Source organism: Saccoglossus kowalevskii, chromosome 3 (assembly GCF_978046115.1).
Source record: "Saccoglossus kowalevskii chromosome 3, keSacKowa6.1, whole genome shotgun sequence".
Lineage (NCBI taxonomy): Eukaryota > Metazoa > Hemichordata > Enteropneusta > Harrimaniidae > Saccoglossus > Saccoglossus kowalevskii.
In genome coordinates this window covers 42,313,411-42,340,983 of record NC_140643.1, presented here as the reverse complement: position 1 = coordinate 42,340,983, position 27,573 = coordinate 42,313,411, and the positions used below count along the sequence as shown (strand labels likewise).

The 27,573-nt window shown below is 51.9% G+C and overlaps 2 protein-coding genes across 2 annotated transcripts in view; one reads left to right on the top strand and one right to left on the bottom strand.

Moving 5' to 3' along the window:
- Positions 1-292: 292 nt before the first annotated feature.
- LOC146747993 (uncharacterized) lies at positions 293-1,090 on the top strand. The gene has a single exon (XM_085497514.1). The coding sequence runs from the start codon at positions 293-295 to the stop codon at positions 1,088-1,090; it is 798 nt and encodes a 265-aa protein (XP_085353640.1).
- Positions 1,091-1,642: 552 nt separating this feature from the next.
- LOC144353322 (piRNA biogenesis protein EXD1-like) overlaps positions 1,643-27,573 on the bottom strand; it is a 38,881-nt gene continuing 12,950 nt past the window's right edge. Inside the window, exons 4-5 of the mRNA XM_085497513.1 lie at positions 2,161-2,405; positions 1,643-1,804 (exon numbers count right to left, since the gene is read on the bottom strand). Coding sequence (XP_085353639.1) covers positions 1,726-1,804; positions 2,161-2,405 — 324 coding nt within the window. The 3' untranslated portion in view covers positions 1,643-1,725. The remainder of the gene's footprint in view (positions 1,805-2,160; positions 2,406-27,573) is intronic.

Genomic DNA, 27,573 nt, shown 5'->3' with positions numbered 1-27,573 from the left:
GTTTGTATGAAGGAGCAAAGACAAGAGGTAGAGTAGGATCGGAGTTGTCAGAGGAGTTTGAGGTGAAGGTGGGTGTGCATCAAGGCTCTGTACTATCACCATTGATATTTGTAGTTGTCATTGAGGTAGTTACAGAGAGCGCAAGAGAAGGGCTGATGAGAGAGATGTTGTATGCTGATGACTTGGTCTTGATGGATGACACAATGGAGGGATTGAGGGAGAAGTTTGTGAAATGGAAAAAAAAGCATTTGAGAGTAAGGGTTTGAAGGTAAATCTGGGAAAGACAAAAGTGATGGTGAGTGGGACGGAGGAGAAAGCCTTGGTGAGTAAGGTTGACCCATGTGGCATGTGTGGAAAGAGGGTAAAGGCAAATTCAGTGCGGTGTGTGAAATGTGGGAAGTGGATACATGGGAGATGTGCAAAGATAAATAGGGTGACCCAAAGATTGGCAAGGGATTTTGCGTGTGGAAGATGTAAGAATGGAGTTGGAAGAGTGGTGGAACAGGAAGGAAAGTTGTGTGATGAGGTTGAGTCAGTGAAGGAGTTTACATACCTGGGGGACAAGGTAAGTGTGGGTGGTGGGTGTGAGGCGGCTGTGACAGCTAGAGCAAGGTTTGCTTGGGTGAAGTTAAGGGAATGTGGAGAGCTACTATATGGGAAGAGATTTCCCTTGGAGATGAAAGGAATAGTTTATAAGAGTTGTGTGAGATCAGCATTGCTGTATGGGAGCGAGACATGGTGTTTGAGTGAAAATGAGCTGGGTATTTTAAGGAGGACGGAGAGATCGATGGTGAGAGTGATGTGTGGGGTGAAGTTGATGGACAGAAAGTTAACTGAGGACTTGATGCAGATGTTGGGTTTGAAGGAAGCGGTAGATCGGTTGGCGAAGGCAAATGGGGTACGTTGGTATGGGCATGTGCTGAGGAGGGAGGATGGGCATGTATTAAGAAGGGGAAGGGGAAGGCCAAAGAAGACGTGGAAGATGCAAGTGGAGGAGGAGAGTGGGAAGGTTGGGATGAGGATGAGGGATGCTTTAAATCGTGCAAAGTGGAGGGAGGGGGTAAGAGCGATTGCCACTAGTTTAAGGTGAATCTGGCCACCCTCGTCTTCGGGGACCAAACCGGATTTAAAACTCTGGACTACTACTACATGACTGCACCGAGATCGAGTTGAGTGTTGTTGATGCACACGAAAATACAACTCAAAATCTAAAAATAAATCCTCAATATTCTGTGTTACCTATGGTAATCTCAAACATCGTATAACGAGTAAAAAAAAAAAAAATATTTCAGGTTTCATATACTAGTACTATTTACATCTAGTCTAATATTCACCTTTTCTGGATACGTGACATAACATAAGCTAGCTAGCTTCAAGCAAAGTTTTAAAATTACCTTCCCAAATTAACCTGTATTTCGGCTGCAAATCACATAAGCCAATAAATGTTTATACATGAACTTTGCAATAAATACATTGACATTCTCTCCCCTTCTGGTTGCCGAGCAATCCCACAATTGATAGTTTTATATAAACTTTATGATATAAAGCTCTTTTCACATGTGTGCATGCATGCAGTAACCTTGATCTCTGAATTCCATCATCAATAGGCAGACAGAAAACTAAATATGTCCGTACAACTGAATCCATTGTGAGTGAGGTTGGCTTTATTTGAAAAGAATAGGTGTTTTACTTCCTGTAAGCACTTGTACCGGGTGATGTAGGCCACTACTTCCGCGTCAGATACCATCTAGAATTATCTTGACATAGTTTATTAAACAAAGATCGCCATTCAGGATTAATTGCCCTAGAAGTTAAAAGCACACTGACATTAGAAAACTTTGTGAAACAACAGATTGAAAACCAGATGATGATACTGGTAGATGGACAGTAATTTTTATTGAAGTACAAAACTGATTGGGTATGTATGGATGTGGACATGCAGGCCCTGGTCTCGAAAACGAACTCCTTCATCGCATTCTTATTTTTCACTGTAAAGAACACACGACAATACAGTGCTACTTTGTACAAGTATATTTATACTGACCAAAACACATGATGGCCTTTTTGAATTGAGTCACAGATAATAACTTGGCCAAATTTATTATTTTGTCAGCTGTGAATATTTATAAATAAATATATTAATGATCACAAATATTGTACCTGTTCATTTTTTCATAGACTGTCGGCACCAACGCACTGACATCATTCGCAGCATACTGTATCATTTGCTCTGTCATTGGTCGACGACTCCAGTAATGCCTGTCATGTATCATACCAGTCTTAATGATGTGACTGTTCTTTACGGAATTCACTGGTCCACCAAATAAGCTCACAATTTGATTCAGACCAGGGCTAGACTGTCTGCAGTCATCATTATATTGTTCCAATAAAGCGTGGTATGCACTCTCATGAAATGAAAAATATAACCATGTTTGTGAGTACAGCTAGTGTATGTATATTGTGTCACTGTGTGGGGGAGTGTCACCAAGCTGATTTGTCACTGTGGGGGAGTGTCACCAAGCTGATTTGTCATTGTGTGGGGAATGGCACCAAGCTGATTTGCTACTGTGGGGGAATGGCACCAAGCTGATTTGCCACTGTGGGGGAAAAACATATTCTGAAAAACATAACCATGTTTGTGAGTACAGCTAGTGTATGTATATTGTGTCACTGTGTGGGGGAGTGTCACCAAGCTGATTTGTCATTGTGTGGAGAATGGCACCAAGCTGATTTGTCACTGTGGGGGAATGGCACCAAGCTGATTTGCCACTGTGGGGGGAAAAACATATTCTGAAAAACATAACCATGTTTGTGAGTACAGCTAGTGTATGTATATTGTGCCACTGTGTGGGGGAGTGTCACCAAGCTGATTTGTCATTGTGTGGGGAATGGCACCAAGCTGATTTGTCACTGTGGGGGAATGGCACCAAGCTGATTTGCCACTGTGGGGGGAAAAACATATTCTGAAAAACATAACCATGTTTGTGAGTACAGCTTGTGTATGTATATTGTGTCACTGTGTGGGGGAGTGTCACCAAGCTGATTTGTCATTGTGTGGAGAATGGCACCAAGCTGATTTGTCACTGTGGGGGAATGGCACCAAGCTGATTTGCCACTGTGGGGGGAAAAACATATTCTGAAAAACATAACCATGTTTGTGAGTACAGCTGGTGTATGTATATTGTGTCACTGTGTGGGGGAGTGTCACCAAGCTGATTTGTCACTGTGGGGGAGTGTCACCAAGCTGATTTGTCATTGTGTGGGGAATGGCACCAAGATGATTTGTCACAGTTTTGGGGTGGTGGCACCAAGCTGATTTGTCACTGTGGGGGAGTGACACCAAGCTGATTTGTCACTGTGTGGGGGGGGTACCAAGCTGGTCTGTCACTGTGTGGGGGAATGGCACCAAGCTGATTTGTCACGGTGTGGGGGAATGGCACAAAGCTGATTTGTCACTGTGTGGGGGAATGGCACCAAGCTGATTTGTCACTGTGTGGGGGAATGGCACCAAGCTGATTTGTCACTGTGTGGGGGAATGGCACCAAGCTGATTTGTTACTATGTGGGGGAGTGGCACCAAGCAGATTTGTCACTGTGTGGGGGAGTGGCACCAAGCTGATTTGTCACTGTGCGGGGGAATGGCACCAAGCTGATTTGTCACTGTGTGTGGGGAGTGGCACCAAGCTGATTTGTCACTGTGTGGGGGAATGGCACCAAGCTGATTTGTCACTGTGTGGGGGAATGGCACCAAGCTGATTTGTCACTGTGTGGGGGAATGGCACCAAGCTGATTTGTCACTGTGTGGGGGGAGTGGCACCAAGCTGATTTGTTACTGTGTGAGAGAGTGGCACCAAGCTGATTTGTTACTGTGTGGGGGAATGGCACCAAGCTGATTTGTCACTGTGTGAGGGAGTGGCACCATGCTGATTTGTTACTGTGCGGGGAAGTGGCACCAAGCTGATTTGTCACTGTGTGGGGGAATGGCACCAAGCTGATTTGTCACTGTGTGGGGGGAGTGGCACCAAGCTGATTTGTTACTGTGTGAGAGAGTGGCACCAAGCTGATTTGTCACTGTGTGAGGGAGTGACACCAAGCTGATTTGTCACTCTGTGGGGAAATGGCACCAAGCTGATTTGTCACTGTGTGGGGGGAGTGGCACCAAGCTGATTTGTCACTGTGTGAGGGAGTGACACCAAGCTGATTTGTTACTGTGTGGGGGAATGGCACCAAGCTGATTTGTCACTGTGTGAGGGAGTGGCACCAAGCTGATTTGTTACTATGTGGGGAATGGCACCAAGCTGATTTGTCACTGTGTGGGGGTGTGGCACCAAGCTGATTTGTCACTATGTGAGGGAGTGGCACAAAGCTGATTTGTCACTGTGTGAGGGAGTGGCACCAAGCTGATTTGTTACTGTGTGGGGGAATGGCACCAAGCTGATTTGTCACTGTGTGGGGAGTGGCACCAAGCTGATTTGTCACTGTGTGGGGAATGGCACCAAGCTGCTTTGTTACTGTGTGGGGGAGTGGCACCAAGCTGATTTGTCACTGTGTGGGGGGGGGAGTGGCACCAAGCTGATTTGTCACTGTGTGTGGGGGAGTGGCACCAAGCTGATTTGTTACTGTGTGGGGGAGTTACACCAAGCTGATTTGTCACTGTGTGGGGGAATGGCACCAAGCTGCTTTGTTACTGTGTGGGGGAGTGGCACCAAGCAGATTTGTCACTGTGTGTGGGAATGGCACCAAGCTGATTTGTCACTGTGTGGGGAATGGCACCAAGCTGATTTGTCACTGTGTGGGGGAATGGCACCAAGCTGATTTGTCACTGTGTGGGGGAATGGCACCAAGCTGATTTGTCACTGTGTGAGGGAGTGGCACCAAGCTGATTTGTTACTGTGTGAGGGAGTGGCACCAAGCTGATTTGTTACTGTGTGGGGGAATGGCACCAAGCTGATTTGTCACTGTGTGAGGGAGTGGCACCAAGCTGATTTGTTACTGTGTGGGGAATGGCACCAAGCTGATTTGTCACTGTGTGGGGGAATGGCACCAAGCTGATTTGTCACTGTGTGGGGGGAATGGCACCAAGCTGATTTGTCACTGTGTGAGGGAGTGGCACCAAGCTGATTTGTTACTGTGTGAGGGAGTGACACCAAGCTGATTTGTTACTGTGTGGGGGAATGGCACCAAGCTGATTTGTCACTGTGTGGGGGAATGGCACCAAGCTGCTTTGTTACTGTGTGGGGGAATGGCACTAAGCTGATTTGTTACTGTGTGGGGGAATGGCACCAAGCTCATTTGTCACTGTGTGAGGGAGTGACACCAAGCTGATTTGTTACTATGTGGGGAATGGGGCCAAGCTGATTTGTCACTGTGTGGGGGCGTGGCACCAAGCTGATTGTTACTGTGTAGAGGAGTGGCACCAAGCTGTATTGTTACTGTGTGGGGGAATGGCACCAAGCTGATTTGTTACTGTGTGGGGGAATGGCACCAAGCTGATTTGTTACTGTGTGGGGGAATGGCACCAAGCTGATTTGTCACTGTGTGGGGGAATGGCACCAAGCTGATTTGTCACTGTGTGGGGGAATGGCACCAAGCTGATTTGTCACTGTGTGGGGGAGTGGCACCAAGCTGATTTGTCACGGTGTGGGGGAATGGCACAAAGCTGATTTGTCACTGTGTGGGGGAATGGCACCAAGCTGATTTGTCACTGTGTGGGGGAATGGCACCAAGCTGATTTGTCACTGTGTGGGGGAATGGCACCAAGCTGATTTGTCACTATGTGGGGGAGTGGCACCAAGCTGATTTGTCACTGTGTGGGGGAGTGGCACCAAGCTGATTTGTCACTGTGCGGGGGAATGGCACCAAGCTGATTTGTCACTGTGTGTGGGGAGTGGCACCAAGCTGATTTGTCACTGTGTGGGGGAATGGCACCAAGCTGATTTGTCACTGTGTGGGGGAATGGCACCAAGCTGATTTGTCACTGTGTGGGGGAATGGCACCAAGCTGATTTGTCACTGTGTGGGGGGAGTGGCACCAAGCTGATTTGTTACTGTGTGAGAGAGTGGCACCAAGCTGATTTGTTACTGTGTGGGGGAATGGCACCAAGCTGATTTGTCACTGTGTGAGGGAGTGGCACCATGCTGATTTGTTACTGTGTGGGGAAGTGGCACCAAGCTGATTTGTCACTGTGTGGGGGAATGGCACCAAGCTGATTTGTCACTGTGTGGGGGGAGTGGCACCAAGCTGATTTGTTACTGTGTGAGAGAGTGGCACCAAGCTGATTTGTCACTGTGTGAGGGAGTGACACCAAGCTGATTTGTCACTCTGTGGGGAAATGGCACCAAGCTGATTTGTCACTGTGTGGGGGGAGTGGCACCAAGCTGATTTGTCACTGTGTGAGGGAGTGACACCAAGCTGATTTGTTACTGTGTGGGGGAATGGCACCAAGCTGATTTGTCACTGTGTGAGGGAGTGGCACCAAGCTGATTTGTTACTATGTGGGGAATGGCACCAAGCTGATTTGTCACTGTGTGGGGGTGTGGCACCAAGCTGATTTGTCACTATGTGAGGGAGTGGCACAAAGCTGATTTGTCACTGTGTGAGGGAGTGGCACCAAGCTGATTTGTTACTGTGTGGGGGAATGGCACCAAGCTGATTTGTCACTGTGTGGGGAGTGGCACCAAGCTGATTTGTCACTGTGTGGGGAATGGCACCAAGCTGCTTTGTTACTGTGTGGGGGAGTGGCACCAAGCTGATTTGTCACTGTGTGGGGGGGGGAGTGGCACCAAGCTGATTTGTCACTGTGTGTGGGGGAGTGGCACCAAGCTGATTTGTTACTGTGTGGGGGAGTTACACCAAGCTGATTTGTCACTGTGTGGGGGAATGGCACCAAGCTGCTTTGTTACTGTGTGGGGGAGTGGCACCAAGCAGATTTGTCACTGTGTGTGGGAATGGCACCAAGCTGATTTGTCACTGTGTGGGGAATGGCACCAAGCTGATTTGTCACTGTGTGGGGGAATGGCACCAAGCTGATTTGTCACTGTGTGGGGGAATGGCACCAAGCTGATTTGTCACTGTGTGAGGGAGTGGCACCAAGCTGATTTGTTACTGTGTGAGGGAGTGGCACCAAGCTGATTTGTTACTGTGTGGGGGAATGGCACCAAGCTGATTTGTCACTGTGTGAGGGAGTGGCACCAAGCTGATTTGTTACTGTGTGGGGAATGGCACCAAGCTGATTTGTCACTGTGTGGGGGAATGGCACCAAGCTGATTTGTCACTGTGTGGGGGGAATGGCACCAAGCTGATTTGTCACTGTGTGAGGGAGTGGCACCAAGCTGATTTGTTACTGTGTGAGGGAGTGACACCAAGCTGATTTGTTACTGTGTGGGGGAATGGCACCAAGCTGATTTGTCACTGTGTGGGGGAATGGCACCAAGCTGCTTTGTTACTGTGTGGGGGAATGGCACTAAGCTGATTTGTTACTGTGTGGGGGAATGGCACCAAGCTCATTTGTCACTGTGTGAGGGAGTGGCACCAAGCTGATTTGTTACTATGTGGGGAATGGGGCCAAGCTGATTTGTCACTGTGTGGGGGCGTGGCACCAAGCTGATTGTTACTGTGTAGAGGAGTGGCACCAAGCTGTATTGTTACTGTGTGGGGGAATGGCACCAAGCTGATTTGTTACTGTGTGGGGGAATGGCACCAAGCTGATTTGTTACTGTGTGGGGGAATGGCACCAAGCTGATTTGTCACTGTGTGGGGGAATGGCACCAAGCTGATTTGTCACTGTGTGGGGGAATGGCACCAAGCTGATTTGTCACTGTGTGGGGGAGTGGCACCAAGCTGATTTGTCACGGTGTGGGGGAATGGCACAAAGCTGATTTGTCACTGTGTGGGGGAATGGCACCAAGCTGATTTGTCACTGTGTGGGGGAATGGCACCAAGCTGATTTGTCACTGTGTGGGGGAATGGCACCAAGCTGATTTGTCACTATGTGGGGGAGTGGCACCAAGCTGATTTGTCACTGTGTGGGGGAGTGGCACCAAGCTGATTTGTCACTGTGCGGGGGAATGGCACCAAGCTGATTTGTCACTGTGTGTGGGGAGTGGCACCAAGCTGATTTGTCACTGTGTGGGGGAATGGCACCAAGCTGATTTGTCACTGTGTGGGGGAATGGCACCAAGCTGATTTGTCACTGTGTGGGGGAATGGCACCAAGCTGATTTGTCACTGTGTGGGGGGAGTGGCACCAAGCTGATTTGTTACTGTGTGAGAGAGTGGCACCAAGCTGATTTGTTACTGTGTGGGGGAATGGCACCAAGCTGATTTGTCACTGTGTGAGGGAGTGGCACCATGCTGATTTGTTACTGTGTGGGGAAGTGGCACCAAGCTGATTTGTCACTGTGTGGGGGAATGGCACCAAGCTGATTTGTCACTGTGTGGGGGGAGTGGCACCAAGCTGATTTGTTACTGTGTGAGAGAGTGGCACCAAGCTGATTTGTCACTGTGTGAGGGAGTGACACCAAGCTGATTTGTCACTCTGTGGGGAAATGGCACCAAGCTGATTTGTCACTGTGTGGGGGGAGTGGCACCAAGCTGATTTGTCACTGTGTGAGGGAGTGACACCAAGCTGATTTGTTACTGTGTGGGGGAATGGCACCAAGCTGATTTGTCACTGTGTGAGGGAGTGGCACCAAGCTGATTTGTTACTATGTGGGGAATGGCACCAAGCTGATTTGTCACTGTGTGGGGGTGTGGCACCAGGCTGATTTGCCACTGTGTATGGGAGGGACACCAAGCTGATTTGTTACTGTGTGGGGGGAAATGGCACCAAGCTTATTTGTTACTGTGTTGGGGAATGGCACCAAGCTGATTTGTCACTGTGTGGGGGGAATGGCACCAAGTTGATTTGTCATTGTGTGGGGGTGTGGCACCAAGCTGATTTGTCACTGTGTTGGGGAGTGGCACCAAGCTGATTTGTCACTGTGTGGGGGGAGTGGCACCAAGCTGATTTGTTACTGTGTGAGGGAGTGACACCAAGCTGGTTTGTCACTGTGTGGGGGAGTGGCACCAAGCTGATTTGTCACTGTGTGGGGGAATGGCACCAAGCTGATTTGTCACTGTGCGGGGGAGTGGCACCAAGCTGATTTGTCACTGTGTGGGGGAATGGCACCAAGCTGATTTGTCACTGTATGTGGGGGAGTGGCACAAAGTTGATTTGTCACTGTGTGTGAGGAGTGGCACCAAGCTGATTTGTCACTGTGTGGGGGAATGGCACCAAGCTGATTTGTCACTGTGTGGGGGAATGGCACCAAGCTGATTTGTCACTGTGTGGGGGAATGGCACCAAGCTGATTTGTCACTGTGTGGGGGGAGTGGCACCAAGCTGATTTGTTACTGTGTGAGAGAGTGGCACCAAGCTGATTTGTTACTGTGTGGGGGAATGGCACCAAGCTGATTTGTCACTGTGTTGGGGAATGGCACCAAGCTGATTTGTCACTGTGTGGGGGGGATGGCACCAAGCTGATTTGTCACTGTGTGGGGGTGTGGCACCAAGCTGATTTGTCACTGTGTTGGGGAGTGGCACCAAGCTGATTTGTCACTGTGTGGGGGGAGTGGCACCAAGCTGATTTGTTACTGTGTGAGGGAGTGACACCAAGCTGGTTTGTCACTGTGTGGGGGAGTGGCACCAAGCTGATTTGTCACTGTGTGGGGGAATGGCACCAAGCTGATTTGTCACTGTGCGGGGGAGTGGCACTAAGCTGATTTGTCACTGTGTGGGGGAATGGCACCAAGCTGATTTGTCACTGTATGTGGGGGAGTGGCACAAAGTTGGTTTGTCACTGTGTGTGAGGAGTGGCACCAAGCTGATTTGTCACTGTGTGGGGGAATGGCACCAAGCAGATTTGTCACTGTATGTGGGGGAGTGGCACCAAGCTGATTTGTCACTGTGTGTGGGGAATGGCACCAAGCTGCTTTGTCACTGTGTGAGGGGGAGTGGCACCAAGCTGATTTGTCACTGTGTGGGGGAATGGCACCAAGCTGATTTGTTACTATGTGGGGAATGGCACCAAGCTGATTTGTCACTGTGTGGGGGTGTGGCACCAAGCTGATTTGTCACTATGTGAGGGAGTGGCACAAAGCTGATTTGTCACTGTGTGAGGGAGTGGCACCAAGCTGATTTGTTACTGTGTGGGGGAATGGCACCAAGCTGATTTGTCACTGTGTGGGGAGTGGCACCAAGCTGATTTGTCACTGTGTGGGGAATGGCACCAAGCTGCTTTGTTACTGTGTGGGGGAGTGACACCAAGCTGATTTGTCACTGTGTGGGGGGGAGTGGCACCAAGCTGATTTGTCACTGTGTGTGGGGGAGTGGCACCAAGCTGATTTGTTACTGTGTGGGAGTTACACCAAGCTGATTTGTCACTGTGTGGGGGAATGGCACCAAGCTGCTTTGTTACTGTGTGGGGGAGTGGCACCAAGCTGATTTGTCACTGTGTGTGGGGGAGTGGCACCAAGCTGATTTGTCACTGTGTGTGGGGGAGTGGCACCAAGCTGATTTGTTACTGTGTGGGGGAGTGGCACCAAGCTGATTTGTCACTGTGTGGGGGGGTGGCACCAAGCTGATTTGTTACTGTGTGAGGGAGTGGCACCAAGCTGATTTGTCACTGTGTGGGGAATGGCACCAAGCTGATTTGTCACTGTGTGGGGAAGTGGCACCAAGCTGATTTGTCACTGTGTGGGGGAATGGCACCAAGCTGATTTGTCACTGTGTGGGGGAAGTGGCACCAAGCTGATTTGTCACTGTGGGGGGAGTGGCACCAAGCTGGTTTGTCACTGTGTGGGGGGTGTGGCACCAAGCTGATTTGTCACTGTGCGGGGGAGAGGCACCAAGCTTATTTGTTACTGTGTGGGGGGAATGGCACCAAGCTAATTTGTCACTGTGTGGGGGAATGGCACGAAGCTGATTTGTCACTGTGTGGGGGAATGGCACCAAGCTGATTTGTCACTGTGTGGGGAAGTGGCACCAAGCTGATTTGTCACTGTGTGTGTGGGGGGGAGTGGCACCAAGCTGATTTGTCACTGTGTGGGGGAAGTGGCACCAAACTGATTTGTCACTTGGGGGGAGGAGTGGCACCAAGCTGATTTGTTACTGTGGGGGGGGATGGCACCAAGCTAATTTGTCACTGTGGGGGAATGGCACCAAGCTGATTTGTTACTGTGTGGGGAATGGCACCAAGCTGATTTGTCACTGTGTGGGGGAAGTGGCACCAAGCTGATTTTTCACTGTGTGTGTGTGGGGGGGAGTGGCACCAAGCTGATTTGTCACTGTGCGGGGGAAGTGGCACCAAACTGATTTGTCACTGTGGGGGGGAGTGGCACCAAGCTGATTTGATACTGTGGGGGGGGATGGCACCAAGCTAATTTGTCACTGTGTGGGGGAATGGCACCAAGCTGATTTGTCACTGTGTGGGGGAATGACACCAAGCTGATTTGTCACTGTGTGGGGGAAGTGGCACCAAACTGATTTGTCACTGTGGGGGGGGGAGAGTGGCACCAAGCTGATTTGTCACTGTGTGGGGGTGTGGCACCAAGCTGATTTGTCACTGTGTGGGGGGGAATGGCACCAAGCTGATTTGTCACTGTGTGGGGGAATGGCACCAAGCTGATTTGTCACTGTGTGGGGGAATGGCACCAAGCTGATTTGTCACTGTGTGGGGAAGTGGCACCAAGCTGATTTGTCACTGTGTGTGTGGGGGGGCACCAAGCTGATTTGTCACTGTGCGGGGGGGGCACCAAGCTGATTTGTCACTGTGTGTGGGGAGTGGCACCAAGCTGATTTGTTACTGTGGGGGGGGGCGGCGGCACCAAGCTGATTTGTCACTGTGTTGGGGAGTGGCACCAAGCTGATTTGTCACTGTGTGGGGGTGTGGCACCAAGCTGATTTGTCACTGTGTGGGGGGAGTGGCACCAAGGTGATTTGTCACTGTGTGGGGGTGTGGCACCAAGCTGATTTGTCACTGTGTGGGGGAGTGGCACCAAGCTGATTTGTTACTGTGTGGGTGGAATGGCACCAAGCTGATTTGTCACTGTGTGGGGGAATGGCACCAAGCTGATTTGTCACTGTGTGGGGGAATGGCACCAAGCTGATTTGTCACTGTGTGGGGAAGTGGCACCAAGCTGATTTGTCACTGTGTGGGGGGAAGTGGCACCAAGCTGATTTGTCACTGTGTGGGGGTGTGGCACCAAGCTCATTTGTCACTGTGTGGGGGAGTGGCACCAAGCTGATTTGTCACTGTGTGGGGGGGTGTCACCAAGCTGATTTGTCACTGTGTGGGGGAGTGGCACCAAGCTGAGTTGTTACCGTGTGGGGGAATGGCACCAAGCTGATTTGTCACTGTGTGGGGGAATGGCACCAAGCTGATTTGTCACTGTGTGGGGGAATGGCACCAAGCTGATTTGTCACTGTGTTGGGGAGTGGCACCAAGCTGATTTGTCACTGTGTGGGGAATGGCACAAAGCTGATTTGTCACTGTGTGGGGGAATGGCACCAAGCTGATTTGTCACTGTGTGGGGGAATGGCACCAAGCTGATTTGTTACTGTGTGGGGGAATGGCACCAAGCTGATTTGTCACTGTGTGTGTGGGGGGGGGGAGTGGCACCAAGCTGATTTGTCACTGTGTGGGGGTGTGGCACCAAGCTGATTTGTCACTGTGTGGGGGGAGTGGCACCAAGCTGATTTGTCACTGTGTGGGGGTGTGGCACCAAGCTGATTTGTCACTGTGTGGGGGAGTGGCACCAAGCTGATTTGTTACTGTGTGGGTGGAATGGCACCAAGCTGATTTGTCACTGTGTGGGGGAATGGCACCAAGCTGATTTGTCACTGTGTGGGGGAATGGCACCAAGCTGATTTGTCACTGTGTGGGGGAGTGGCACCAAGCTGATTTGTCACTGTGTGGGGGGAAGTGGCACCAAGCTGATTTGTCACTGTGTGGGGGTGTGGCACCAAGCTCATTTGTCACTGTGTGGGGGAGTGGCACCAAGCTGATTTGTCACTGTGTGGGGGAATGGCACCAAGCTGATTTGTCACTGTGTTGGGGAGTGGCACCAAGCTGATTTGTCACTGTGTGGGGAATGGCACAAAGCTGATTTGTCACTGTGTGGGGGAATGGCACCAAGCTGATTTGTCACTGTGTGGGGGAATGGCACCAAGCTGATTTGTTACTGTGTGGGGGAATGGCACCAAGCTGATTTGTCACTGTGTGTGGGGGGGGGGAGAGTGGCACCAAGCTGATTTGTCACTGTGTGGGGGTGTGGCACCAAGATGATTTGTCACTGTGTGGGGGGAGTGGCACCAAGCTGATTTGTCACTGTGTGGGGGTGTGGCACCAAGCTGATTTGTCACTGTGTGGGGGAGTGGCACCAAGCTGATTTGTTACTGTGTGGGTGGAATGGCACCAAGCTGATTTGTCACTGTGTGGGGGAATGGCACCAAGCTGATTTGTCACTGTGTGGGGGAATGGCACCAAGCTGATTTGTCACTGTGTGGGGAAGTGGCACCAAGCTGATTTGTCACTGTGTGGGGGGAAGTGGCACCAAGCTGATTTGTCACTGTGTGGGGGAATGGCACCAAGCTGATTTGTTACTGTGTGGGGGAATGGCACCAAGCTGATTTGTCACTGTGTGTGTGTGGGGGGGAGTGGCACCAAGCTAATTTGTAACTGTGTGGGGGTGTGGCACCAAGCTGATTTGTCACTGTGTGGGGGAGTGGCACCAAGCTGATTTGTCACTGTGTGGGGGTGTGGCACCAAGCTGATTTGTCACTGTGTGGGGGAGTGGCACCAAGCTGATTTGTTACTGTGTGGGTGGAATGGCACCAAGCTGATTTGTCACTGTGTGGGGGAATGGCACCAAGCTGATTTGTCACTGTGTGGGGGGAATGGCACCAAGCTGATTTGTCACTGTGTGGGGAAGTGGCACCAAGCTGATTTGTCACTGTGGGGGGGGAAGTGGCACGAAGCTGATTTGTCACTGTGTGGGGGAGTGGCACCAAGCTGATTTGTCACTGTGTGGGGGTGTGTCACCAAGCTGATTTGTCACAGTGTGGGGGAGTGGCACCAAGCTGAGTTGTTACCGTGTGGGGGAATGGCACCAAGCTGATTTGTCACTGTGTGGGGGAATGGCACCAAGCTGATTTGTCACTGTGTTGGGGAGTGGCACCAAGCTGATTTGTCACTGTGTGGGGAATGGCACCAAGCTGATTTGTCACTGTGTGGGGGAGTGGCACCAAGCTGATTTGTCACTGTGTGGGGGAAGTGGCACCAAGCTGATTTGTCACTGTGTGTGTGGGGGGGGGAGTGGCATCAAGCTGATTTGTCACTGTGTGGGGGAATGGCACCAAGCTGATTTGTCACTGTGTGGGGGAATGGCACCAAGCTGATTTGTTACTGTGTGGGGTAATGGCACCAAGCTGATTTGTCACTGTGTGGGGGAATGGCACCAAGCTGATTTGTCACTGTGTGGGGGGAGTGACACCAAGCTGATTTGTCACTGTGTGGGGGAATGGCACCAAGCTGATTTGTCACTGTGTGGGGGAATGGCACCAAGCTGATTTGTCACTGTGTGGGGGAAATGGCACCAAGCTGATTTGTCACTGTGTGGGAGAGTGGCACCAAGCTGATTTGTCACTATGTGGGGAAGTGGCACCAAGCTGATTTGTCACTGTGTGGGGGAATGGCACCAAGCTGATTTGTCACTGTGTGGGGAAGTGGCACCAAGCTGATTTGTCACTGTGTGTGTGGGGGGGAGTGGCACCAAGCTGATTTGTTACTGTGCGGGGGGAATGGCACCAAGCTGATTTGTCACTGTGTGGGGGAGTGGCACCAAGCTGATTTGTCACTATGTGGGGAATGGCACCAAGCTGATTTGTCACTGTGTGGGGAGGAGTGGCACCAAGCTGATTTGTTACTGTGTGGGGAATGGCACCAAGCTGATTTGTCACTATGTGGGGAATGGCACCAAGCTGATTTGTCACTATGTGGGGAATGGCACCAAGCTGATTTGTCACTGTGTGGGGAGGAGTGGTACCAAGCTGATTTGTCACTGCGGGGGGAATGGCACCAAGCTGATGTGTCACTGTGTGGGGGGAATGGCACCAAGCTGATTTGTCACTGTGTGAGGGAATGGCACCAAGCTGATTTGTCACTGTGTTGGGGGAGTGGCACCAAGCTGATTTGTCACTGTGTGGGGGGAATGGCACCAAGCTGATTTGTCACTGTGTGGGGGGGGGAATGGCACCAAGCTGATTTGTCACTGTGTGGGGGAATGGCACCAAGCTGATTTGTCACTGTGTGGGGGAATGGCACCAAGCTGATTTGTCACTGTGTTGGGGGAGTGGCACCAAGCTGATTTGTCACTGTGTGGGGGGAATGGCACCAAGCTGATTTGTCACTGTGTGAGGGAGTGGCATCAAGCTGATTTGTCACTGTGTTGGGGGAATGGCACCAAGCTGATTTGTCACTGTGTGGGGGAATGGCACCAAGCTGATTTGTCACTGTGTTGGGGGAGTGGCACCAAGCTGATTTGTCACTGTGGGGGGGGGGAATGGCACCAAGCTGATTTGTCACTGTGTGGGGGGAATGGCACCAAGCTGATTTGTCACTGTGTGGGGGAATGGCACCAAGCTGATTTGTCACTGTGTGGGGGAAATGGCACCAAGCTGATTTGTCACTGTGTGGGAGAGTGGCACCAAGCTGATTTGTCACTATGTGGGGAAGTGGCACCAAGCTGTTTTGTCACTGTGTGGGGGAATGGCACCAAGCTGATTTGTCACTGTGTGGGGAAGTGGCACCAAGCTGATTTGTCACTGTGTGTGTGTGTGGGGGGGGGAGTGGTACCAAGCTGATTTGTTACTGTGCGGGGGGAATGGCACCAAGCTGATTTGTCACTGTGTGGGGGAGTGGCACCAAGCTGATTTGTCACTATGTGGGGAATGGCACCAAGCTGATTTGTCACTGTGTGGGGAGGAGTGGCACCAAGCTGATTTGTTACTGTGTGGGGAATGGCACCAAGCTGATTTGTCACTATGTAGGGAATGGCACCAAGCTGATTTGTCACTATGTGGGGAATGGCACCAAGCTGATTTGTCACTGTGTGGGGAGGAGTGGTACCAAGCTGATTTGTCACTGCGGGGGGAATGGCACCAAGCTGATGTGTCACTGTGTGGGGGGAATGGCACCAAGCTGATTTGTCACTGTGTGAGGGAATGGCACCAAGCTGATTTGTCACTGTGTTGGGGGAGTGGCACCAAGGTGATTTGTCACTGTGTGGGGGGAATGGCACCAAGCTGATTTGTCACTGTGTGGGAGGGAATGGCACCAAGCTGATTTGTCACTGTGTGGGGGAATGGCACCAAGCTGATTTGTCACTGTGTGGGGGGAATGGCACCAAGCTGATTTGTCACTGTGTGGGGGAATGGCACCAAGCTGATTTGTCACTGTGTTGGGGGAGTGGTACTAAGCTGATTTGTCACTGCGGGGGGAATGGCACCAAGCTGATGTGTCACTGTGTGGGGGAATGGCACCAAGCTGATTTGTCACTGTGGGGGAACGGCACCAAGCTGATTTGTCACTGTGTGGGGGAATGGCACCAAGCTGATTTGTCACTGTGTGGGGGAATGGCACCAAGCTGATTTGTCACTGTGTTGGGGGAGTGGCACCAAGCTGATTTGTCACTGTGGGGGGGGGGAATGGCACCAAGCTGATTTGTCACTGTGTGGGGGAATGGCACCAAGCTGATTTGTCACTGTGTTGGGGGAGTGGTACTAAGCTGATTTGTCACTGCGGGGGGAATGGCACCAAGCTGATGTGTCACTGTGTGGGGGAATGGCACCAAGCTGATTTGTTACTGTGTGGGGGAATGGCATCAAGCTGATTTGTCACTGTGTGGGGGAATGGCACCAAGCTGATTTGTCACTGTGTGGGGAAGTGGCACCAAGCTGATTTGTCACTGTGTGGGGAAGTGGCACCAAGCTGATTTGTTACTGTGTGGGGGAATGGCACCAAGCTGATTTGTCACTGTGTGAGGGAGTGGCACCAAGCTGATTTGTTACTGTGTGGGGAATGGCACCAAGCTGATTTGTCACTGTGTGGGGGAATGGCACCAAGCTGATTTGTCACTGTGTGGGGGAATGGCACCAAGCTGATTTGTCACTGTGTTGGGGGAGTGGTACTAAGCTGATTTGTCACTGCGGGGGGAATGGCACCAAGCTGATGTGTCACTGTGTGGGGGAATGGCACCAAGCTGATTTGTCACTGTGGGGGAATGGCACCAAGCTGATTTGTCACTGTGTGGGGGAATGGCACCAAGCTGATTTGTCACTGTGTGGGGGAATGGCACCAAGCTGATTTGTCACTGTGTTGGGGGAGTGGCACCAAGCTGATTTGTCACTGTGGGGGGGGGGAATGGCACCAAGCTGATTTGTCACTGTGTGGGGGGAATGGCACCAAGCTGATTTGTCACTGTGTGGGGGAATGGCACCAAGCTGATTTGTCACTGTGTTGGGGGAGTGGTACTAAGCTGATTTGTCACTGCGGGGGGAATGGCACCAAGCTGATGTGTCACTGTGTGGGGGAATGGCACCAAGCTGATTTGTCACTGTGGGGGAATGGCACCAAGCTGATTTGTCACTGTGTGGGGGAATGGCACCAAGCTGATTTGTCACTGTGTGGGGGAATGGCACCAAGCTGATGTGTCACTGTGTGGGGGAATGGCACCAAGCTGATTTGTTACTGTGTGGGGGAATGGCACCAAAGCTGATTTGTTACTGTGTGGGGGAATGGCACCAAGCTGACTTGTCACTGTGTGGGGAAGTGGTACCAAGCTGATGTGTTACTGTGTGGGGGAATGGCACCAAGCTGATTTGTCACTGTGTTGGGGGAGTGGCACCAAGCTGATTTGTCACTGTGTGGGGGGAGTGGCACCAAGCTGATTTGTCACTGTGTGGGGGGGGGGAATGGCACCAAGCTGATTTGTCACTGTGTGGGGGGAATGGCACCAAGCTGATTTGTCACTGTGTTGGGGGAGTGGTACCAAGCTGATTTGTCACTGCGGGGGAATGGCACCAAGCTGATGTGTCACTGTGTGGGGGAATGGCACCAAGCTGATTTGTTACTGTGTGGGGGAATGGCATCAAGCTGATTTGTCACTGTGTGGGGAATGGCACCAAGCTGATTTGTCACTGTGTGGGGAAGTGGCACCAAGCTGATTTGTCACTGTGTGGGGAAGTGGCACCAAGCTGATTTGTTACTGTGTGGGGGAATGGCACCAAGCTGATTTGTCACTGTGTGGGGGGAGTGGCACCAAGCTGATTTGTTACTGTGTGGGGAATGGCACCAAGCTGATTTGTTACTGTGTGGGGGGAATGGCACCAAGCTGATTTGTCACTGTGTGGGGGAGTGGCACCAAGCTGATTTGTTACTATGTGGGGAATGGGGCCAAGCTGATTTGTCACTGTGTGGGGGCGTGGCACCAAGCTGATTGTTACTGTGTAGAGGAGTGGCACCAAGCTGTATTGTTACTGTGTGGGGGAATGGCACCAAGCTGATTTGTTACTGTGTGGGGGAATGGCACCAAGCTGATTTGTTACTGTGTGGGGGAATGGCACCAAGCTGATTTGTCACTGTGTGGGGGAATGGCACCAAGCTGATTTGTCACTGTGTGGGGAATGGCACCAAGCTGATTTGTCACTGTGTGGGGGAGTGGCACCAAGCTGATTTGTCACGGTGTGGGGGAATGGCACAAAGCTGATTTGTCACTGTGTGGGGGAATGGCACCAAGCTGATTTGTCACTGTGTGGGGGAATGGCACCAAGCTGATTTGTCACTGTGTGGGGGAATGGCACCAAGCTGATTTGTCACTATGTGGGGGAGTGGCACCAAGCTGATTTGTCACTGTGTGGGGGAGTGGCACCAAGCTGATTTGTCACTGTGCGGGGGAATGGCACCAAGCTGATTTGTCACTGTGTGTGGGGAGTGGCACCAAGCTGATTTGTCACTGTGTGGGGGAATGGCACCAAGCTGATTTGTCACTGTGTGGGGGAATGGCACCAAGCTGATTTGTCACTGTGTGGGGGAATGGCACCAAGCTGATTTGTCACTGTGTGGGGGGAGTGGCACCAAGCTGATTTGTTACTGTGTGAGAGAGTGGCACCAAGCTGATTTGTTACTGTGTGGGGGAATGGCACCAAGCTGATTTGTCACTGTGTGAGGGAGTGGCACCATGCTGATTTGTTACTGTGTGGGGAAGTGGCACCAAGCTGATTTGTCACTGTGTGGGGGAATGGCACCAAGCTGATTTGTCACTGTGTGGGGGGAGTGGCACCAAGCTGATTTGTTACTGTGTGAGAGAGTGGCACCAAGCTGATTTGTCACTGTGTGAGGGAGTGACACCAAGCTGATTTGTCACTCTGTGGGGAAATGGCACCAAGCTGATTTGTCACTGTGTGGGGGGAGTGGCACCAAGCTGATTTGTCACTGTGTGAGGGAGTGACACCAAGCTGATTTGTTACTGTGTGGGGGAATGGCACCAAGCTGATTTGTCACTGTGTGAGGGAGTGGCACCAAGCTGATTTGTTACTATGTGGGGAATGGCACCAAGCTGATTTGTCACTGTGTGGGGGTGTGGCACCAGGCTGATTTGCCACTGTGTATGGGAGGGACACCAAGCTGATTTGTTACTGTGTGGGGGGAAATGGCACCAAGCTTATTTGTTACTGTGTTGGGGAATGGCACCAAGCTGATTTGTCACTGTGTGGGGGGAATGGCACCAAGTTGATTTGTCATTGTGTGGGGGTGTGGCACCAAGCTGATTTGTCACTGTGTTGGGGAGTGGCACCAAGCTGATTTGTCACTGTGTGGGGGGAGTGGCACCAAGCTGATTTGTTACTGTGTGAGGGAGTGACACCAAGCTGGTTTGTCACTGTGTGGGGGAGTGGCACCAAGCTGATTTGTCACTGTGTGGGGGAATGGCACCAAGCTGATTTGTCACTGTGCGGGGGAGTGGCACCAAGCTGATTTGTCACTGTGTGGGGGAATGGCACCAAGCTGATTTGTCACTGTATGTGGGGGAGTGGCACAAAGTTGATTTGTCACTGTGTGTGAGGAGTGGCACCAAGCTGATTTGTCACTGTGTGGGGGAATGGCACCAAGCTGATTTGTCACTGTGTGGGGGAATGGCACCAAGCTGATTTGTCACTGTGTGGGGGAATGGCACCAAGCTGATTTGTCACTGTGTGGGGGGAGTGGCACCAAGCTGATTTGTTACTGTGTGAGAGAGTGGCACCAAGCTGATTTGTTACTGTGTGGGGGAATGGCACCAAGCTGATTTGTCACTGTGTTGGGGAATGGCACCAAGCTGATTTGTCACTGTGTGGGGGGGATGGCACCAAGCTGATTTGTCACTGTGTGGGGGTGTGGCACCAAGCTGATTTGTCACTGTGTTGGGGAGTGGCACCAAGCTGATTTGTCACTGTGTGGGGGGAGTGGCACCAAGCTGATTTGTTACTGTGTGAGGGAGTGACACCAAGCTGGTTTGTCACTGTGTGGGGGAGTGGCACCAAGCTGATTTGTCACTGTGTGGGGGAATGGCACCAAGCTGATTTGTCACTGTGCGGGGGAGTGGCACTAAGCTGATTTGTCACTGTGTGGGGGAATGGCACCAAGCTGATTTGTCACTGTATGTGGGGGAGTGGCACAAAGTTGGTTTGTCACTGTGTGTGAGGAGTGGCACCAAGCTGATTTGTCACTGTGTGGGGGAATGGCACCAAGCAGATTTGTCACTGTATGTGGGGGAGTGGCACCAAGCTGATTTGTCACTGTGTGTGGGGAATGGCACCAAGCTGCTTTGTCACTGTGTGAGGGGGAGTGGCACCAAGCTGATTTGTCACTGTGTGGGGGAATGGCACCAAGCTGATTTGTTACTATGTGGGGAATGGCACCAAGCTGATTTGTCACTGTGTGGGGGTGTGGCACCAAGCTGATTTGTCACTATGTGAGGGAGTGGCACAAAGCTGATTTGTCACTGTGTGAGGGAGTGGCACCAAGCTGATTTGTTACTGTGTGGGGGAATGGCACCAAGCTGATTTGTCACTGTGTGGGGAGTGGCACCAAGCTGATTTGTCACTGTGTGGGGAATGGCACCAAGCTGCTTTGTTACTGTGTGGGGGAGTGACACCAAAGCTGATTTGTCACTGTGTGGGGGGAGTGGCACCAAGCTGATTTGTCACTGTGTGTGGGGGAGTGGCACCAAGCTGATTTGTTACTGTGTGGGAGTTACACCAAGCTGATTTGTCACTGTGTGGGGGAATGGCACCAAGCTGCTTTGTTACTGTGTGGGGGAGTGGCACCAAGCTGATTTGTCACTGTGTGTGGGGGAGTGGCACCAAGCTGATTTGTCACTGTGTGTGGGGGAGTGGCACCAAGCTGATTTGTTACTGTGTGGGGAGTGGCACCAAGCTGATTTGTCACTGTGTGTGGGGGGGGGTGGCACCAAGCTGATTTGTTACTGTGTGAGGGAGTGGCACCAAGCTGATTTGTCACTGTGTGGGGAATGGCACCAAGCTGATTTGTCACTGTGTGGGGAAGTGGCACCAAGCTGATTTGTCACTGTGTGGGGGAATGGCACCAAGCTGATTTGTCACTGTGTGGGGGAAGTGGCACCAAGCTGATTTGTCACTGTGGGGGGAGTGGCACCAAGCTGGTTTGTCACTGTGTGGGGGTGTGGCACCAAGCTGATTTGTCACTGTGCGGGGGAGAGGCACCAAGCTTATTTGTTACTGTGTGGGGGGAATGGCACCAAGCTAATTTGTCACTGTGTGGGGGAATGGCACGAAGCTGATTTGTCACTGTGTGGGGGAATGGCACCAAGCTGATTTGTCACTGTGTGGGGAAGTGGCACCAAGCTGATTTGTCACTGTGTGTGTGGGGGGGAGTGGCACCAAGCTGATTTGTCACTGTGTGGGGGAAGTGGCACCAAACTGATTTGTCACTTGGGGGGAGGAGTGGCACCAAGCTGATTTGTTACTGTGGGGGGGGGGGATGGCACCAAGCTAATTTGTCACTGTGGGGGAATGGCACCAAGCTGATTTGTTACTGTGTGGGGAATGGCACCAAGCTGATTTGTCACTGTGTGGGGGAAGTGGCACCAAGCTGATTTTTCACTGTGTGTGTGTGTGGGGGGGGGGAGTGGCACCAAGCTGATTTGTCACTGTGCGGGGGAAGTGGCACCAAACTGATTTGCCACTGTGGGGGGGGAGTGGCACCAAGCTGATTTGATACTGTGGGGGGGATGGCACCAAGCTAATTTGTCACTGTGTGGGGGAATGGCACCAAGCTGATTTGTCACTGTGTGGGGGAATGACACCAAGCTGATTTGTCACTGTGTGGGGGAAGTGGCACCAAACTGATTTGTCACTGTGGGGGGGGGGGGAGAGTGGCACCAAGCTGATTTGTCACTGTGTGGGGGTGTGGCACCAAGCTGATTTGTCACTGTGTGGGGGGAATGGCACCAAGCTGATTTGTCACTATGTGGGGGAGTGGCACCAAGCTGATTTGTCACTGTGTGGGGGAGTGGCACCAAGCTGATTTGTCACTGTGCGGGGGAATGGCACCAAGCTGATTTGTCACTGTGTGTGGGGAGTGGCACCAAGCTGATTTGTCACTGTGTGGGGGAATGGCACCAAGCTGATTTGTCACTGTGTGGGGGAATGGCACCAAGCTGATTTGTCACTGTGTGGGGGAATGGCACCAAGCTGATTTGTCACTGTGTGGGGGGAGTGGCACCAAGCTGATTTGTTACTGTGTGAGAGAGTGGCACCAAGCTGATTTGTTACTGTGTGGGGGAATGGCACCAAGCTGATTTGTCACTGTGTGAGGGAGTGGCACCATGCTGATTTGTTACTGTGTGGGGAAGTGGCACCAAGCTGATTTGTCACTGTGTGGGGGAATGGCACCAAGCTGATTTGTCACTGTGTGGGGGGAGTGGCACCAAGCTGATTTGTTACTGTGTGAGAGAGTGGCACCAAGCTGATTTGTCACTGTGTGAGGGAGTGACACCAAGCTGATTTGTCACTCTGTGGGGAAATGGCACCAAGCTGATTTGTCACTGTGTGGGGGGAGTGGCACCAAGCTGATTTGTCACTGTGTGAGGGAGTGACACCAAGCTGATTTGTTACTGTGTGGGGGAATGGCACCAAGCTGATTTGTCACTGTGTGAGGGAGTGGCACCAAGCTGATTTGTTACTATGTGGGGAATGGCACCAAGCTGATTTGTCACTGTGTGGGGGTGTGGCACCAGGCTGATTTGCCACTGTGTATGGGAGGGACACCAAGCTGATTTGTTACTGTGTGGGGGGAAATGGCACCAAGCTTATTTGTTACTGTGTTGGGGAATGGCACCAAGCTGATTTGTCACTGTGTGGGGGGAATGGCACCAAGTTGATTTGTCATTGTGTGGGGGTGTGGCACCAAGCTGATTTGTCACTGTGTTGGGGAGTGGCACCAAGCTGATTTGTCACTGTGTGGGGGGAGTGGCACCAAGCTGATTTGTTACTGTGTGAGGGAGTGACACCAAGCTGGTTTGTCACTGTGTGGGGGAGTGGCACCAAGCTGATTTGTCACTGTGTGGGGGAATGGCACCAAGCTGATTTGTCACTGTGCGGGGGAGTGGCACCAAGCTGATTTGTCACTGTGTGGGGGAATGGCACCAAGCTGATTTGTCACTGTATGTGGGGGAGTGGCACAAAGTTGATTTGTCACTGTGTGTGAGGAGTGGCACCAAGCTGATTTGTCACTGTGTGGGGGAATGGCACCAAGCTGATTTGTCACTGTGTGGGGGAATGGCACCAAGCTGATTTGTCACTGTGTGGGGGAATGGCACCAAGCTGATTTGTCACTGTGTGGGGGGAGTGGCACCAAGCTGATTTGTTACTGTGTGAGAGAGTGGCACCAAGCTGATTTGTTACTGTGTGGGGGAATGGCACCAAGCTGATTTGTCACTGTGTTGGGGAATGGCACCAAGCTGATTTGTCACTGTGTGGGGGGGATGGCACCAAGCTGATTTGTCACTGTGTGGGGGTGTGGCACCAAGCTGATTTGTCACTGTGTTGGGGAGTGGCACCAAGCTGATTTGTCACTGTGTGGGGGGAGTGGCACCAAGCTGATTTGTTACTGTGTGAGGGAGTGACACCAAGCTGGTTTGTCACTGTGTGGGGGAGTGGCACCAAGCTGATTTGTCACTGTGTGGGGGAATGGCACCAAGCTGATTTGTCACTGTGCGGGGGAGTGGCACTAAGCTGATTTGTCACTGTGTGGGGGAATGGCACCAAGCTGATTTGTCACTGTATGTGGGGGAGTGGCACAAAGTTGGTTTGTCACTGTGTGTGAGGAGTGGCACCAAGCTGATTTGTCACTGTGTGGGGGAATGGCACCAAGCAGATTTGTCACTGTATGTGGGGGAGTGGCACCAAGCTGATTTGTCACTGTGTGTGGGGAATGGCACCAAGCTGCTTTGTCACTGTGTGAGGGGGAGTGGCACCAAGCTGATTTGTCACTGTGTGGGGGAATGGCACCAAGCTGATTTGTTACTATGTGGGGAATGGCACCAAGCTGATTTGTCACTGTGTGGGGGTGTGGCACCAAGCTGATTTGTCACTATGTGAGGGAGTGGCACAAAGCTGATTTGTCACTGTGTGAGGGAGTGGCACCAAGCTGATTTGTTACTGTGTGGGGGAATGGCACCAAGCTGATTTGTCACTGTGTGGGGAGTGGCACCAAGCTGATTTGTCACTGTGTGGGGAATGGCACCAAGCTGCTTTGTTACTGTGTGGGGGAGTGACACCAAGCTGATTTGTCACTGTGTGGGGGGAGTGGCACCAAGCTGATTTGTCACTGTGTGTGGGGGAGTGGCACCAAGCTGATTTGTTACTGTGTGGGAGTTACACCAAGCTGATTTGTCACTGTGTGGGGGAATGGCACCAAGCTGCTTTGTTACTGTGTGGGGGAGTGGCACCAAGCTGATTTGTCACTGTGTGTGGGGGAGTGGCACCAAGCTGATTTGTCACTGTGTGTGGGGGAGTGGCACCAAGCTGATTTGTTACTGTGTGGGGGAGTGGCACCAAGCTGATTTGTCACTGTGTGTGGGGGGGGGTGGCACCAAGCTGATTTGTTACTGTGTGAGGGAGTGGCACCAAGCTGATTTGTCACTGTGTGGGGAATGGCACCAAGCTGATTTGTCACTGTGTGGGGAAGTGGCACCAAGCTGATTTGTCACTGTGTGGGGGAATGGCACCAAGCTGATTTGTCACTGTGTGGGGGAAGTGGCACCAAGCTGATTTGTCACTGTGGGGGGAGTGGCACCAAGCTGGTTTGTCACTGTGTGGGGGTGTGGCACCAAGCTGATTTGTCACTGTGCGGGGGAGAGGCACCAAGCTTATTTGTTACTGTGTGGGGGGAATGGCACCAAGCTAATTTGTCACTGTGTGGGGGAATGGCACGAAGCTGATTTGTCACTGTGTGGGGGAATGGCACCAAGCTGATTTGTCACTGTGTGGGGAAGTGGCACCAAGCTGATTTGTCACTGTGTGTGTGGGGGGGAGTGGCACCAAGCTGATTTGTCACTGTGTGGGGGAAGTGGCACCAAACTGATTTGTCACTTGGGGGGAGGAGTGGCACCAAGCTGATTTGTTACTGTGGGGGGGGGGATGGCACCAAGCTAATTTGTCACTGTGGGGGAATGGCACCAAGCTGATTTGTTACTGTGTGGGGAATGGCACCAAGCTGATTTGTCACTGTGTGGGGGAAGTGGCACCAAGCTGATTTTTCACTGTGTGTGTGTGTGGGGGGGGGAGTGGCACCAAGCTGATTTGTCACTGTGCGGGGGAAGTGGCACCAAACTGATTTGCCACTGTGGGGGGGGGGAGTGGCACCAAGCTGATTTGATACTGTGGGGGGGATGGCACCAAGCTAATTTGTCACTGTGTGGGGGAATGGCACCAAGCTGATTTGTCACTGTGTGGGGGAATGACACCAAGCTGATTTGTCACTGTGTGGGGGAAGTGGCACCAAACTGATTTGTCACTGTGGGGGGGGGGAGAGTGGCACCAAGCTGATTTGTCACTGTGTGGGGGTGTGGCACCAAGCTGATTTGTCACTGTGTGGGGGGAATGGCACCAAGCTGATTTGTCACTGTGTGGGGGAATGGCACCAAGCTGATTTGTCACTGTGTGGGGGAATGGCACCAAGCTGATTTGTCACTGTGTGGGGAAGTGGCACCAAGCTGATTTGTCACTGTGTGTGTGGGGGGGCACCAAGCTGATTTGTCACTGTGCGGGGGGGGCACCAAGCTGATTTGTCACTGTGTGTGGGGAGTGGCACCAAGCTGATTTGTTACTGTGGGGGGGGGGGGCGGCACCAAGCTGATTTGTCACTGTGTTGGGGAGTGGCACCAAGCTGATTTGTCACTGTGTGGGGGTGTGGCACCAAGCTGATTTGTCACTGTGTGGGGGGAGTGGCACCAAGGTGATTTGTCACTGTGTGGGGGTGTGGCACCAAGCTGATTTGTCACTGTGTGGGGGAGTGGCACCAAGCTGATTTGTTACTGTGTGGGTGGAATGGCACCAAGCTGATTTGTCACTGTGTGGGGGAATGGCACCAAGCTGATTTGTCACTGTGTGGGGGAATGGCACCAAGCTGATTTGTCACTGTGTGGGGAAGTGGCACCAAGCTGATTTGTCACTGTGTGGGGGGAAGTGGCACCAAGCTGATTTGTCACTGTGTGGGGGTGTGGCACCAAGCTCATTTGTCACTGTGTGGGGGAGTGGCACCAAGCTGATTTGTCACTGTGTGGGGGGGTGTCACCAAGCTGATTTGTCACTGTGTGGGGGAGTGGCACCAAGCTGAGTTGTTACCGTGTGGGGGAATGGCACCAAGCTGATTTGTCACTGTGTGGGGGAATGGCACCAAGCTGATTTGTCACTGTGTTGGGGAGTGGCACCAAGCTGATTTGTCACTGTGTGGGGAATGGCACAAAGCTGATTTGTCACTGTGTGGGGGAATGGCACCAAGCTGATTTGTCACTGTGTGGGGGAATGGCACCAAGCTGATTTGTTACTGTGTGGGGGAATGGCACCAAGCTGATTTGTCACTGTGTGTGTGTGGGGGGGGGGGGAGTGGCACCAAGCTGATTTGTCACTGTGTGGGGGTGTGGCACCAAGCTGATTTGTCACTGTGTGGGGGGAGTGGCACCAAGCTGATTTGTCACTGTGTGGGGGTGTGGCACCAAGCTGATTTGTCACTGTGTGGGGGAGTGGCACCAAGCTGATTTGTTACTGTGTGGGTGGAATGGCACCAAGCTGATTTGTCACTGTGTGGGGGAATGGCACCAAGCTGATTTGTCACTGTGTGGGGGAATGGCACCAAGCTGATTTGTCACTGTGTGGGGGAGTGGCACCAAGCTGATTTGTCACTGTGTGGGGGGAAGTGGCACCAAGCTGATTTGTCACTGTGTGGGGGTGTGGCACCAAGC